This window comes from Exophiala viscosa, assembly GCF_022695815.1.
Source record: "Exophiala viscosa unplaced genomic scaffold EDD37scaffold_2, whole genome shotgun sequence".
Lineage (NCBI taxonomy): Eukaryota > Fungi > Ascomycota > Eurotiomycetes > Chaetothyriales > Herpotrichiellaceae > Exophiala > Exophiala viscosa.
This window is the reverse complement of record NW_026944354.1, coordinates 3,551,766-3,566,748: the sequence shown is the minus strand read 5'-3', so window position 1 is coordinate 3,566,748 and position 14,983 is coordinate 3,551,766. Positions and strand designations below refer to the sequence as shown.

The window sequence follows — 14,983 nt, the reverse complement described above, 5'->3', positions numbered from 1 at the left end:
AGAGATGGTTTAGTGAGAGAGCACACCGTTCCATTTGCTCTATGCAGCACCCAATTCACAACAGGCATTGTCTCTCAAGCTCGACCGTCTCGAAACGGTTGCAAGCGGGTCCACCTGATTCATGCTGTCAGCATGTTGGGCTGGTATCGGGATGTCGGCGACCCTTCGTTGCGCAATTTCTTCAGGCCGTAGCCACTGTCAGCCATGAATGCAACCACGTTCCAGTCATGTTGCTAGTTCATGGGAAATTTTCGATAGTAGACTTCTAAGCATCCGCCTCTGTCTGTTGGTTTCCATGGACATGTGAAGTATCACCTTTCGCAACCGTAATTTGATATAAGCTTTTGACAGTTTCCTATGGTTATCTTTGGTCTTAGCAGGTACAGACCCACTTCCACCATGCATCGTCTCCACTGCAACGTTACAAGTATTTCGGCATGTCAGTGGTACAATCTTGTCTGTAGAGAATGCTCCACAGTTCGCTGTCTCACAGATACTGTAAACATGCAAGCACCCCTGAGCCTTTTTCCTCGAATTGAAAGCATGATGGCGACGTCACCTCTCGTCAGTGTCGAAGACGTATCGCTGGCTCTGGACTCTGAAGCGGCTCACATTACCAGGTTGTTGAATGCACCATGACATGGGCTCCCTCGCCCTTTCCCCTTGGACGACAGCATACGACATGGAGCCAAAGCCACCAGGTTTGTTAACGGAAGGATCGCTCAGGGCGACCAGCTAGCCACAGGCGATATCTGGGTTTCTGCGAAGACCGGAAAGATCCTGTCGGCCCAAGAAGTACCCCAAGACGTCGAGTTGGTCAATGTGGTCGACCTCCAGGGGCGTATCCTAGCTCCAGGCTTGATAGATGTGCAGCTTAACGGTGCTTATGGCTTCAACTTCTCGATCCTTCCCCAGGACAGCATCATTTATCCCAAGGAACTGATTCGGATCAATAAAGCCTTGGTGCAGACTGGACTCACTTCGTATCTGCCGACTTTGACCAGCCAACCGACGGAGGCCTACCAAACAGTCTTACCATATCTGGGGCCTAGTGATGGGCTACGGCTTGCAGATCAAGGTTGTGAATCGTTGTGCGCACATTGCGAAGGCCCATTTCTGAGCAGAACCAAGAATGGAATACATAACCGAGACAATCTTCTCTCTGCCGGAAAAGGATTCCAGGACCTAGAGGCATGCTATGGACATGTCAACCTGTCTAGCATCGATGGTCACCCACCTCGAGTGAAGATGGTCACCCACCTCGAGTGAAGATGGTCACAGCAGCACCAGAGGTGGGCAATGTGGCTGCGTCAATTCCTGAGCTGACCGAACGAGACATCATTGTCTCTCTCGGACACTTTGAAGCCACCTATGAAGAGGCTTGTGGGGCTGTTGAGGCAGATACCAGCATGGTCACTCATCTGTTCAACGCGATGCAACCGTTGCATCACCGTCAGCCAGGGATCATTGGGCTCCTTGGCAACAGCGACCAGACCAAGCGACCGTATGTTGGTGTGATAGCAGATGGTATTCATCTACATCCAACAGTGGTCAATTTAGCCTACCGAACGAACCCTGAGGGCTTCATCTTGGTGATGGATGCTATGCACTTGGTCGGTCTTCCAGACGGAATCTAGCAGTGGAGCAATGATGGTGGTCGTTTGGTCAAGAAGGGTACCATTCTGACAGTAGAAGGGACTCCTGATAAGATCGCAGGAAGGTAAGTTTGTATCATACTGCTTGGTGACCTTGGCCCATACTCCGTATTATCGGGGCTAATTGTTGAATACTTCATAGCTCCATCACGCTCCTACAATGTGTCAACAATTTCCTTTCCTGGTCCAACGTGGCGGTCCCAGTGGCTCTGAAGGCTGTGACGGACACACCAGCCAAAATGCTGGGTTTGCATGATGTGAAAGGAACCTTGAGTCCCGGGGCCGACGCCGACCTCGTCGTACTCGACGAAGTCAAGCATAGCAACCTTTCAGAGCTGGTGCTCGAACAGACGTGGAAGTTTGGGGTGAAGGTCTATGACGAACACGAGTGTTGAGTGATGAATTAAGGAAGACATTTTGACTCCAGATCTTCAGACATCGTGGCTAGTAACAAGCTCTGGTCATCGTGCGCGCGAGCCAATCGAAGATAGCGGAGTGTCCGCTCCACGGCCGCGACGTCGAAGACGGACTCGCCGTTCTCGGGAACGATGGCGTCGAGATAGATCAGCGTTCGAAGTCGTTCAAAGATACGACCAGCCACACGTCATCACGGCGCCGCCGTATGAGTGGCCGCACAAAATCACGTCCTCTAGATTGTCGAAGTCGAGGACCGCGACAATATCTTGAATGTGTGTTGATAGGTTGATGATCGACTGACCCGCCGAATGTGCCCTTTCACCCAAGCCGGTAAGTGCTGGTGTTTAAACGTGGTGCCCCTGCGCACGTCATCTACCGATGAGTCTTGTTGGGAAAGTACAACGAGTCGATTTGCCGACACCTTCGCCGACGGAAACGTTCTTTGGAGAGTTGGCCGACGACTACAGATATCAAACCAAGATGAATGTAACAATTACCCATTGCTCAATTGCGTTGTTGAAAGCTATCTGCAATGAAACAGAACTATTTGAACCCACTCCTGGCCGTCGATAAGCGATAAGTGTCTAGACCTCAACGGAGTAGGATGTGCCTGCCATCATTTCCGGGATGTGGTATCTTTGGGCTAATCAGCTGAAAAATGTGGGGCTACACGTTGCATCACGCACTGAGTAGCTTCATCTTGTCTGGAAGAGCGAGGCGTGGTTGAGGTTAGCGAGCACGCGACGGCAAACTGATACCCTACGGTGACAAGCTTGTGCTATCCGAGTGCGGATAACTGGCAGCGTCTGAATCTGATGGAGAGCATGTCTGGGATACTCTTATCACGGTATTTTCAGTGTCCTACCATTTTGAAGACAGCAAGCACCTAAGCATCAACTCGATTGGGTATCTGATGCGGCTAAGCGTAGTCAGAGCATCAAGAACGCTACCAGAACCTTGTATACAAAGGACTCCAAAGAGACAACGACTGGAAACCTCTTTCTGAAGATGATGTCCGTCTGTCACACAGTACCGCTTATTCTTGGGAAAAAACCGGCTCAACGGGTGCTCGTAGCAAAGTAGCAGGAGCCTTGACCACATTCACCTGGTAAATTAGGGATATGAAATAACTACAGCTACTCTATCTGGGTCAGCCTATGCTGTTTGACCTGCAGTCGAGACCAACGCGATGATACTACACGGCCGCCTTGGATGGTAGCGAGCAAGTGGTGATCCGGTTCAGCCAAGATAGTGATATCCTCCAGAGGATTCGAGTTGAGGATAAGCATGTCTGCAAGGAAGCCAACAGCAATGTGGCCGAGAGATTTCTCTTGCTGTATGAGCCTCGCCGCGTTCACCGTGGCGCTCTGCAGTATCGGCAACGGTTTCTGTACACGACTGCGCAAAACGAATTCCAACGTCTGCGCCTCATGCATCGGACCCAGAAGGTCAGAGCCGAAGCACAGCGTGACACCAGCATCGGAAGCAATCTTGATAGCCTGAAACCCTTTGTCGAGCACCTCTTGATTCTTGTCCACGGCATATTGAGGTAGCAGCTTTGAGTACTTGGGACGGGCCAAAGTGTCGTATGCTGACAGCGTTGGCGTAAGAAACACACCGCTCCGTACCATCAGCTGGGCTGTTTCGTCATCGAGCAGATTGCCGTGTTCAATTGACCGGACACCCTGCGAGATGGCCTGTTGAATGGCTTCTGGCGTGTAGGCGTGTGAAGTGACGTACGTCCGCGCATTCGTGGCCACGGTGACAATGGCCTTTATTTCCTCGTCCGAAAATTGCACCTGGTCGATACGGTCGCTTGGGCTGATGACTCCGCCGCCCGACATGATCTTGATGAAGTCGGCTCCCCGTCTCAGCTCTTCACGCGCATATTTGAGACAATCCGGGACCCCATCGACGATTCTTATCATGGAATTGCTTCCCGAGCCGCAGCCACAGAATCCTGACATCTCTTCATGGCGCTTTCGAAAATCGCCATGACCGCCAGTTTGGGAGAGCGCTTTGCCGGCAATGAACAATCTCGGTCCGGCATGCACACCTTCTTCAATGGCTTGCTTGAGGTCTGCCGTTGCTCCTGCACAGTCTCGGACGCTTGTGAACCCTCGATCGAGCATGGCCTGGCAGAGAAGAGGTTGGTGGAGGAGGGACGTGCTTGGACTCAGCATGAGGGACTCGGCAATCCCATGTCTCCCAGGCACGGCTGCCAAATGTACATGGCAATCTATCAGCCCAGGAAGGACATACTTTCCTTTCAAATCGATCACAGGTAGCCCAGGTTCCGTGTGATTGTCTCCTTCGACGATTGAAGTGATGTAGCCATCTTTGATGTGAATGGAGGCATGGTTTGTGATATGTCCATCCAGCGTATTTACCAATCGTGCTCCGGACAAGACATATTCATCTGTACTGGAAGGGATTGGCAACTCCATTTCATGGTCCCAAGCAGCTTTTGATGTCCTGCCAGTGCGTGAGAGGTCGTATCGCCGGCCATACGGTCCATCGTATATTGATTGATCCTTCGACTAAAGAGCGTCAGGATTGCAGAAGGTACACGACCCGTATGGAGATCCCTTACGGAACCTCCTCCACACGGACAGATGACCTGATGGTGCATCATTCTAGACAAAGCTGACCCGTCTCGGCCCTGGGCTAGCCGATATTCGCCGATCCCGCTTTGGTTGGAGGGATCGGCCAACTTCCAGTAGCGTCACTCAAGGTTAGCCGCACATCTTTTGTTCCTTTCTTGGGGGTCCATTCCAATGGAACAGGCTTCGATTCCCAGAGAAAACGGTAGTCGTTGGTCACCGACACCAACTAGCAACCATGGACCCATTTGCGACATGCACATGGGCTGCCGTGGACACAAGACTTTACAAAAAGGCGAGCTCAGATATAAGTGAGTTGAGCCTCTTGCTATCGTGAAATGTTCCAAAGAACTGCCGGGCAGCAGAATATTGAGTCGAACATGTCTTTCTATCGAATAGGAGTTGATGTCGGCGGGACCAACACCGATGCCGCTATCCTCGACATCACAGCGTACGATGAACCTGGGCGAGGCGTGCTCGCTTCTCACAAGGCTCCTACGACTCCAGATATCACCAGTGGGATCGAAGCGGCGATAGAGGCCGTCCTAAAAGCCTCCAAGGTCGACCAAACCCGGGTCTCGAGCGTCACTATTGGCACGACCCATTTCATCAATGCTCTGGTGGAAGCCGATAGCAGGAGATTGGACCGTGTCGCGGTAGTCCGACTGTGTGGCCCTTTCACCAGACAGATACCGCCATTCTCAGATTTCCCGGTTGGCCTTCGCAGTATCTTGGATGGAGGGTCCTACTATCTCCCTGGTGGATTTGAGATCGACGGACGTAGTATTGCTCCGTTGGATCATGAGCAAATTACGGCGGCGACCAAGGCGATTGTTGCTGCCGGCATTCGAGCGGTAGCAATCATCGGAGTTTTCTCCCCCTTGGACTATGAAGGATCAAACGAAGCAGACTGCGAGAGGCTAATACTCAGTCACGCCCCTGGATTACAGGTCGCGTGCTCGAACAACATCGGCCCAATCGGTTTCATGGAGAGAGAAAATGCCACCATCCTGAATGCCGCCATTTTAAACACGGCGCACAAGGTCACCAAAGGCTTCAAAAGAGCCATGTGTCGTCTCGGACTAACCTGCCCCTTGTTCTTATCTCAGAATGACGGAACGATCATAGACGTTGACACAGCAGCAGAATATCCCATAAAAACGTTCGCCAGCGGACCCACGAACAGTATGATTGGAGCTGCCTTTCTTGCAGGTCTTGACACGGGGAAACAGCCCAACGACACAGCCTCTGACAACAATGGATGTCCGCAGGAGCCTCAAGTCCTCGTGGTCGACATCGGAGGGACGACAACTGATGTATGTGCACTGTTGCCGTCGGGGTTCCCGCGACCGGCACCGGGATTTGTCGAGGTTGGGGGTGTTCGAACGGCATTTTCGATCCCAGAGGTTGCGTCGATTGGCCTGGGCGGAGGGAGTCTAGTCGAGCAAGACCCGTGTTCTCTCCAAGACTTCACGGTTGGACCAACCTCGGTGGGCCACGCCATCCAGCGTGAAGCCTTGGTGTTTGGTGGTCGTACCTTGACTGCCACAGACATTGTTGTGGCGGCTGCAAAGGTCAAACTCGGCGACGAGACCTTGGTTCAGAGCGTGCCTCGATCAACGATACAAAAAGCACAGCAACAGATCAAGAAGAAACTGGAAATTGTCATTGACGCAATGAAGGTGTCGCAAGCACCGGTGCATGTTCTCTTGGTTGGGGGTGGTGCTATGCTTGCCCCTCCCGTGCTCGAGGGGGTCGAGAAATGCATACACCCCATCCACGAAGGCGCCGCAAATGCCGTAGGAGCGGCCATTGCGAAGGTTTCGGGTCAGGTGGATGTGGTGGAAATCATTAGTGGCAGATCAGAAGATTCCGTTCTTGCAGAGGCCCGCCAAAAAGCCATCGACCTAGCCGTGCAAAATGGAGCCGCACCAAACGACGTGCGGATCGTCGAGGTCAACAAGATGCCGCTGCAATACACAAACCAAAGTGCAGTAAGGATTCAAATCAAAGCTGTGGGAAAGCCGGCCATCCCAAAAGGCTTGGTGGGCTCGAGTACAGTGTCTATTGATCTCAACGGAGAATATCAAAACGGCGACGAAGGTTCGAAGGTCAAGGTTTCCAACGCGCTGGAGTCGACAATTCGGCCCTCTTTGAAGATATCTCTCGAAACCTATCGTCCCCATGTACGAAACCGTGTCTGGTCCCTGTCTGAGGTAGACTTGCAGTTGATATCGACTGGTTGCGGAGCCCTGGGCACCGGCGGTGGTGGCCCGACTCACTATGAGTATTTGAAATGCTTGATTGCGCTCCGCTCTCACGGCCCAGGATCACTGAAGGTCATATCTCCCGATCATTTGCAGGACTCGGACTCCGTGTGCATTGGGGCCATGTACGGAAGTCCAAGCGTGATCAATGAACGAATTGCCAGTGGTGACGAGATCCCGCTGGCAGTGGAATCCATGCGAAAGGTTTTAGGAGAGAAAAGGTTCCAGGCAATTATGCCTGGTGAGATGTGAGTTGCTCCAGCCTATGATTTCTTAACATTGACCAAATTGTCCAGTGGTGGTGGGAACGGTATGAGTGCTTTCCCTACTAGCGCCGCCCTAGGTTTGCCCATCGTCGATGCAGATCCGATGGGAAGAGCCTATCCGACTTTGTATCATAGTAAGCAGATCCGAATGTGCTGCCCTTTCACGCACGAACTAATCAATCATCCCGAAGCTACCTTCAGCATTTATGGCTACCCTTCCGTTCCAGCTGTGTTGACTGACGCAAGGGGTAACGTCGCCGTGATCATGGTAAATACCAGAATGGAGCACTGGCCGTCGGATATCTGGTAACTGAGATCTGACAGAACTCTGAAACGCCTCAGAGGCTTGAAACGATGATGCGTACCGCTGCTGTAGAGCTTGGTCTGTCCTGTGGCGTCGCCTTGGCCCCTAGATCAGGACTCGAAGTGAGGTCACACGGCATCCCCAACACCATATCCCTAGCTTGGTACATAGGACGATCGGTCCACCTGGCCAGGCAGCGGAAGACTAGCTATGTCGATGCTATCGTAAGTCCACGCCCACCTCACGTGTTTGCACATCTCTAATTCACAATACAGTTCGATGTTTGCCCGGGTAAGCTTCTGTTTACCGGAAAGATTGTGGATGTACACCGCTTCATCGGGCGCGGATATACTCTTGGTGCGGTCTTAATAGGCCCTGACACGAATGACGAGAGCGAGACGACGCCTAAAGGCAACCAGCGACAGGATCAAGGGTCAGCCTCACACGTGTACATTCCATTCCAGAATGAGTATCTGTACGCGGCCCTGAGTGATCCTGAAGCATCCGAACAGTCACAGAAAGTACTCTGTACAGTGCCGGATCTTATCTCCATCTTAGGCCAGGACGGCGAGGCCATCGGTTCTCAAGACCTACGATACGGTCTACAAGTCAGCGTCATTGCAATGCCAGCCCATCCATTGTGGAAGACGGAAAAGGCCTTGAAGATTGGTGGACCCGAAGGCTTCGGGCTCAAGATGCCTCCTTGCGGAATTGACGACACGTTTGCACAATCACGGAGCGTGGTAGAAGAATATGACTACAACCCGTAGGAGGTGGAAAAAGTGAACTCAGCGCCCTCTAGACGAGCCTGGTAGACTGCCTTTGCGGCCTGCTCCAATTATCTGCATAGGACCTGATGTGGAAGAATCGTTTGTAATCTTCATCGTGGATACGTGACTCAGGGCTCAAGATGGTGCACGAAGCTGCTTCACAGGCACCCCTACGATTCCGAAACTCACCTAGGATCGAACTTTCAGGGCCAAGGAGATGCTCCATGGTAGGCCAGCACATTGTATGGGACTGTTCACTCAATGGGCGAAGTAGGGTTGATACTACATGATCAATTGGTGTCCGCAGGCAATCCGATGACTCAAGGTCGTTTTCAGAGGAAGTGGCAGCGTCTGATAGGGACCACCTCTGGGATACAACTTCTTCGTCCAGCCACTTTGAGGGCAGGGGCGCCTGAATACCGGTCGATGGGATTGTTCTAGTAGACCTAACTGCCGTCTGACCTCCAAAACAGTGCTATTGTTATTTATGAAGGCTTCCCGAGCGGTAACGATTGGGGGGACATCAGCATGCGCCTGAGCAGGTCTGTGTCTCTCGAGCTGTCTTCGCAGCTGAATCCGAAACAGTTTACGGAGGCGCTTTCTTGCTCGTACTTCGGTAAACAATGACGCCGAATCCGAATAGATGGATCAGAAGATTCGTATGTCCCACGTCTTGAATGTCTGGAGAGATTGACGGCAAAGGAATAAGACATGGATGATGGAGGTTCGAGGTTGTTGCTCTTTATCAGGGCGACACATCCACCATCCGTCCCAGCGCCGAATAATTCGCTACTGTCCCTTCTCTCATGATCTGAGCCGCGTGTTTGAAGAAGCAATCAATCCTCAGTGTGATAGGCCAGAACAGCCCCTTTGCAGGCTCACCGGCGAAGCTCGCTATTCGCAGCAGTGATCCTTGAAAGTTCTCGAGGCGTTTGTATGTGGTCTGGACTTCTTGCGGGCCGGAGGACAGAAAGAACAAATAGATCGTGAAGCTGCCGGCCAAAACGAGTTGGCCTCGGGAATCTAGATGCACAGGAGTACCGGTCAGCATTGATGACGGATGTTTCCAAGTAAGCCATGGTCCTTCCTCGGATTTTGACTCACGGCAACCCCAGAAAGCCTCGACATCTTCATGTGTGATGCCATGGACGAAGTCGGAAAAAGATGTGGCCTCTTCTACCGCAGCCTCGAAATACCGTCGAAGTGATGACGCGGGATTGTGCTTCGCTTCTTCCGTGGCCGGAGCCATCAGGGCGCGAAGAAGCAGAATCTGAGTGGCGTGGTACCCAAGGTGGATGCGCCCTGCATGAGAAGACGGAGTCAAGATCTCTGGTTATGCTTGGAAATGCTGGCATCCTTACCGTTGTGAGCCACCCGACAATCTCTGGTACTGTAATGCATCGTCAGGCACTGCGGAAGCATGTTATACCATGCTTTCAATTCTCTTTGAATTCTCAAAAGCCGGGATTCCTGCTGTGCCTGTTCCAACATGGGGATTTTCACGCTTTGGTCGGTGCTGGAACCGTGTTAGCCTTGATCTCCAGGCGGAGCTCGACATGGTGGCTCCTACAGTGCCGTCTCCAAGAGACGATGCGTGAGTTGAGTCAGTTTGATGTGTTCCCAGAATCGTGCCGCGGTGGCGATGTCGAAACGGCGGTTCGTGGGGTGGACCATGTCCTGCAAATCTTCGGGGACGTCTTCGTCGAATTCGAGATCGGCCATGTCCAGGTTCGAGGTTGTGTACGACGAGCTATGGATGTGGCTTGGATTGCCATTGGTGATGGATGACCAGATATCGGTCATGTATGTTGCCCACCACAACTTCTTCCGCAAGCTCTTCTCCCAAGGCGCAATCTTCCAGTCAGAGGGGTCACGATGAAGGCCGATTTCCTGAGCACACGCAACCGCCTGTGCCGACAGAGTCCACGCTCGAGGTGTTTCGTGGGACCAATAGCTCGGAGTTGCCTCGTGTATGATAAGAAGACACGCTTGCATCTTCCAGAGGTTTGGCGCATCTAGTTCCCTTTCTAGAGAAGCACGAGCGGCCAGGAACAACTCGTATTGCTCAAAGGGCTGTGGCACTGTTCTAAGAAGAGAATCGTCATTCCAAAAAACGGAGGCTAAACCGTAAACAACGCCTCTCAAAGACGCCGGAATACTCGTCTTGTCAGTCCTGTATGCTCGAAGAAAGCGAGTCTTGGAGATGACGCAGTAGACAGAATGAATATGCTTAAAGTAAAGCTTAACGAGGTTGGGACCGTATGGGCCGACCTTAGACTCGATCTCATCCGAGGCTTCGTATCGGATTTGGTTGTCATGTGATTGGAAGTCGTTTTGGAGGAGTGTGAAATGAATAGGAACCGCCCCAGTCGAGGCATCACCAAGGGATACTTGGACAACATTGCTGTGAACACGATCCTGCTCATCAATTATGATCGCTCGAAAGAATGCCAGCAGGTGTGGATCCTGCTCAGCAGCGATGCCCATCGAGCGTGCCGTCACGTCAATGCCGTCCTCGAGGGTATAGACCTTTGAGTCTGATCGAACAGTAGCCGTACCAACAGGCGAGACCACGCCATTGTCGGTGGGGCCACGTCTCGTGTCGTTGGTTCGGATCGAATCCAGGCTGGGAGTGCCGATAGATTGGTCCGCCACCAAAGGGCTCTCCGGAACCCCCTCCACGGATAGGACATGTTCTCCGGGGGTGTTCGTGGTTGCGGCAAGTGAGTGTCCGCCACTCCCATCCTGTTCGTAATCTCCCACACCTGGACTGGGAAAATTGTGTAATCTTCGTGGCCCCAGGGTCGACTGGCAGGTTAGGCCTCTTGACTTACAGAAGACACCTAGTCGTAAATGGACCAATTAGCACTGGGGCCTTTGCAGGCGTCGTAGTTGCGATACAGGGTCACTTACAAGGTGGGCGGTCGTTTATGACACAGGCAGTCTTGCGCTTGCGGCACACATCGCATGGACGAGCCTTTCGGCTCCGGCGCTGTCGTGCGATACCGAATTCACTATGTATCTGGAAACGGCGTCTGGGTGGAGTCTGTTCTTCTTGAACCGGCCGATGATACATAGTATGGTCAGCTTGTAGATGGACCTTTGAGCGCTTTGGCGTATCGGCAAAACGTCGATAGGGAGTGCTCCAAGTCAGCAGCCGCGGTCTGCGTGTCCACGGGACTCTTAGAGCCGGCCAGAAGTAGCCGACAAATATGGTGGAACACAGGCACTGCTGGTAGTTTGGTCTTGGTGTTTGGCGAAGATATTCTGAACAAATGCTTACTGGGGAAAAGCTGTTATCGCGACGATTGAGCGAGGCATTCAACAAGGGTGTCTGGTGGTTTCCCGATCTCCGAAGAGGAGAGAAGGGGGCGGGGTGTGTGGCGCGGCGCCCCGACCACCAGAATCGAGCTCGCCCAACTGTCGGCCAATTCAATCGGTACTCGCCCAATGGCAGTTCCGGATCTTATCGCCATTGCTTGCGCAGGTGCCTGCGTTACCATTGTAAGTAGTTCCTACTCGTGCCTCTCATCGGCCAACTCTATCCATGGACTCGCCTAACTTAGCTTCACTCGACTCCAACCCGTTGAGAGAACAAGACACGAGAGATGCACATCTTCGCAATCATGATATCTTTTCTTGCCCGCCTTGCAGCTGTTTCCCTGCCAGTGGTGATAACAGCCACCTTTGTAGACAGCTGATCCAAGCCGCGTGTGGAATTCAAGACCTAGCCTAGACGTCGTTTACCCTGTCCCGTCGATAACCTGACCTGGAATATTGAACCGCAGCGACTGCCTTATCACGACATGGCTGGACCAGCTGCTTCGACATATCTATAAAGTCGGCACCCGTCCATCTGCACCGAGTCGTGTCTGAATTTCCAATTTCAGACCCTGCCAGCACCTCGGTCCTTGGGGTCATCTTTCCAGGTCCTCTCTCCGTTGAAACGAACATTTTCCTCCTCGCAGGCTTTCATCATGAAACTCACCTGGACATCGCTCCGTGAAGCTTTGCAAGTGTAAGTGTGCATCTGGCCGCTGACCCCCCCAGGGGATACTGTGCTAAACGGTGCATCCTGTCCTCAGGCCCAAGGACGAAGAATCTTACTATGACAACACGCAATGGTGCAATCGGGATCTAATCCCGCTGCCCCCGGAGAGGCGTACTTTCGGAGTCTGGTCCTATGCAGGTTCGTGACCCTCCTCCCGTGCTCACTATCGTCCGAAGTGCGTGCTGACACAATAGCAGGCTACTGGGTAGTGACTGGCTGCAATGTATCTGCTTGGTCGATTGGTGCCACTCTACTGGGGTTGGGACTGAGCCCCCAACATGCCATCGGTGTGGTGGTAAGTTGCGTCCTCAGATTCTTCAAGGGTCCATAAACTCATGTTGGTCACACGCAGGTGGTTGGGGGGATCTTGGCTGGCATCTTGGCCGTGGTTTGCGGCTGGATCGGTGCAAAGCATCACATTGGGTATACAGTTTCGTCACGCTTCTCCTGGGGTATGTACGGCAGTTATTTCCCTGTCATTCTGCGCACCTTTGTCGGTTGCATCTGGTTTGGTATACAAGCCTTCTGGGGTGGTCAAGCAACGAGAGTTCTTTGGGGCGCCATCATTCCAGGTTAGTGACTTCCATGCTCCTGACGAACCTCTGAAAACTAACATGAGTGCTTAAGGATTTGCCCATATGAAGAACACCTTCAGTGAGAGCTCCCACTTGGCCACGAATGATTTCATTGGTTTGGTGATTTGGATGTTTGCCTTCGTGGCGTTGGTTATGGTCCGTCCAGAGAAGATGCAAATACCTTTCTTCATTTCCTTTGTTCTTGTCGCGGGCTCCTTCATAGGGATATTGATATGGTCAGTCACGGTCGCCCCCTCGGTGCTCGGTATTCACTAATATTTGTGTTGTAGGGCGGTTCACAATGCGCATGGTGCTGGGGCTATGTTCCACACTCCCGCGACGGCTCCGAATCTCGGTGCGGCATGGATGTATGGCATCACGGCTGTGCTAGGTGCTTGGGGCGGCGGCACAGTCGGCCAATCTGACTGGACCCGTTATGCCAACAAGCGTCTTGCGCCAACTACGTCACAAATGGTCGTGGCGCCGTTCACTATCACCGTGACGGCCCTCGTAGGCATCATCGTCACAAGCGCCGCCAAGGATGTCCTCGGAAGCCTCATATGGAGCCCTATCGCACTACTCGGGGAGATTCAGGAGTTGAACCATTCAAGCCCACGTGCGAGAGCTGGTGTGTTCTTCGCCAGTTTAGGTCTGGTCAGTTCTCAGCTCATGGTAAGCCAACACAACAGCAACGAGACTGGACAATGTTGATGGTATCTAGGTCTCTGTGGTACTCAACTCGATGTCAGTGGGAATGGATATGTCCGGGCTTTGGCCAAGGTACATCAATATCCGACGAGGAAGCTACATCATGGCGGCCGTTGGAATCATCGTGCAACCCTGGCATTTGCTGAATACTGCGGCCAAATTCCTCCGAGTCATGAGCAGCTTTGGTATCTTCCTTGCACCGGCGACGTGAGTATTTCCTCAGGCCCTCCTCTCATGCACTGTGCTGACTTGTTAATCTTAGGGGAATCCTGATCGCAGACTACCACTTGATCCGCCAGCGGAAGCTGAAAATGGATGAGCTTTACATTGGAAATCGCTCTTCAATCTACTGGTATAGTAAAGGTCTCAACTGGCGTGCATTTGTTGCCTTTGCCTTTGGAATGTGGCCTATGCTACGTAGGTCTCCCCTTTTATCTCTACTACCTGCGAACGATTGCTGACCTCCACTCTATAGCTGGTCTTGCTGCAAGCGTGAACGGTTACACTGCCCCGTCCTGGGCTGGCTGGATCCAGCTCTACAATCTTACCTTCATCATCGGTACGGCCATCAGTGGCGTGCTGTTTTGGGTTTTGAGCATCAGCTTCCCGCCCCCTGGGCTGCACCAGGAGTCAGCCTTCGTGGGAGAGGCACTCCCAATGAACGAGAACTATCACGCGGAAGATCAAGCCATCGGTGTACAACAGACCAAGGAAAAGGAACCAGCTACTTTAGACGTTTCTGTCTAGTCTTGCGGGCAAGCTGTATATGTCGATTGGACGCTGCCTCAAGCAAACAGGTCAGCTCCATCTCAGAAAGGCTGTCATTTACACACTTTTGGCCGACAGTTGTTCTACAATCTTGATAAAGTACATATCAGCCGGTTTCCAGAAAAGATGGCAGTAAGTGACAAGATGACGTCGGGGTTCAGGTAGGTATACTGTATCCAATCGTCATTACTCTGGGAGCTTTCGTATATAACCATATGGTATTGATCTTTGATGGTCAGACGGCAGTTAGGTCTACCAGTAAAATACCGGCGATTTAATCCTCAAGCGCTCGCTGCCTTAAGGGTAGCTAGACGATGAAGTTATATCCCACAGGGGGCGGCGTCATAGTCTATCCCCACTGGGGTGACCGACGAGGTTGATTCGATAAGTGGAGCGCCAAATACTCCGATCTACCCTATACATGCGCTTAGCCAACGAGTCGGTTGTGCCCAACTATGTCAAGGTTCTTTTCCAGGCCGCACGGCGCCGCGTGGAGAAAGCCGCGATATGTATCAGAGTTTCTTAGCCAATGCAGTATTTGAAAGACTACTCCAAGAGTTGGTCGACGCTAGCAGGAAGACAGCTAGTGGCTGGACCAC

General features: G+C 52.4%; 5 protein-coding genes across 5 annotated transcripts; 3 read left to right on the top strand and 2 right to left on the bottom strand.

Annotated features, from left to right (window-relative positions):
• Window positions 1–1,271: 1,271 nt before the first annotated feature.
• EDD37DRAFT_678008 (uncharacterized protein) lies at window positions 1,272–2,140 on the top strand (the record flags this gene model as incomplete). The annotated part of the gene is made up of 3 exons (XM_062819623.1): window positions 1,272–1,613; window positions 1,638–1,720; window positions 1,798–2,140. 3 exons carry the CDS (start codon window positions 1,272–1,274, stop codon window positions 2,048–2,050), a joined length of 678 nt encoding a protein of 225 aa, XP_062673826.1. The 3' UTR covers window positions 2,051–2,140.
• Window positions 2,141–2,927: 787 nt separating this feature from the next.
• Window positions 2,928–4,833, bottom strand: EDD37DRAFT_286781 (amidohydrolase-like protein). The gene has a single exon (XM_062811081.1). It carries the CDS (start codon window positions 4,517–4,519, stop codon window positions 3,209–3,211), a length of 1,311 nt encoding a protein of 436 aa, XP_062673825.1. The 5' UTR covers window positions 4,520–4,833; the 3' UTR covers window positions 2,928–3,208.
• A 222-nt stretch (window positions 4,834–5,055) lies between these two features.
• On the top strand, window positions 5,056–8,282 carry EDD37DRAFT_647594 (uncharacterized protein; the record flags this gene model as incomplete). The annotated part of the gene is made up of 5 exons (XM_062817902.1): window positions 5,056–7,190; window positions 7,239–7,342; window positions 7,400–7,476; window positions 7,533–7,736; window positions 7,788–8,282. The coding sequence occupies 5 exons, from the start codon at window positions 5,056–5,058 to the stop codon at window positions 8,280–8,282; spliced, it is 3,015 nt and encodes a 1,004-aa protein (XP_062673824.1).
• A 493-nt stretch (window positions 8,283–8,775) lies between these two features.
• Window positions 8,776–11,589, bottom strand: EDD37DRAFT_286812 (fungal-specific transcription factor domain-containing protein). The gene is made up of 4 exons (XM_062811082.1): window positions 11,196–11,589; window positions 9,853–11,125; window positions 9,644–9,798; window positions 8,776–9,584 (listed from the first exon to the last, which is right to left on the bottom strand). The coding sequence occupies exons 1-4, from the start codon at window positions 11,356–11,358 to the stop codon at window positions 9,028–9,030; spliced, it is 2,148 nt and encodes a 715-aa protein (XP_062673823.1). The 5' UTR covers window positions 11,359–11,589; the 3' UTR covers window positions 8,776–9,027.
• Window positions 11,590–12,259: 670 nt separating this feature from the next.
• EDD37DRAFT_647592 (NCS1 family nucleobase:cation symporter-1) lies at window positions 12,260–14,363 on the top strand (the record flags this gene model as incomplete). Its single annotated transcript, XM_062817901.1, has 9 exons — window positions 12,260–12,300; window positions 12,368–12,471; window positions 12,531–12,628; window positions 12,686–12,905; window positions 12,961–13,144; window positions 13,199–13,580; window positions 13,630–13,823; window positions 13,879–14,033; window positions 14,092–14,363. 9 exons carry the CDS (start codon window positions 12,260–12,262, stop codon window positions 14,361–14,363), a joined length of 1,650 nt encoding a protein of 549 aa, XP_062673822.1.
• Window positions 14,364–14,983: the final 620 nt, after the last annotated feature.

Bases quoted from the DNA above. Each gene is read 5' to 3' on its own strand.
- EDD37DRAFT_286781 (XM_062811081.1), bottom strand. From the start codon at position 4,519: ATGGAGTTGCCAATCCCTTCCAGTACAGATGAATATGTCTTGTCCGGA.
- EDD37DRAFT_286812 (XM_062811082.1), bottom strand. From the start codon at position 11,358: ATGTATCATCGGCCGGTTCAAGAAGAACAGACTCCACCCAGACGCCGT. The intron at 11,126-11,195 runs GTAAGTGACCCT...ATTTACGACTAG, and splicing joins CATAAACGACCGCCCACCTT to GTGTCTTCTGTAAGTCAAGA. The intron at 9,799-9,852 runs GTAGGAGCCACC...ACACGGTTCCAG, and splicing joins CGTCTCTTGGAGACGGCACT to CACCGACCAAAGCGTGAAAA.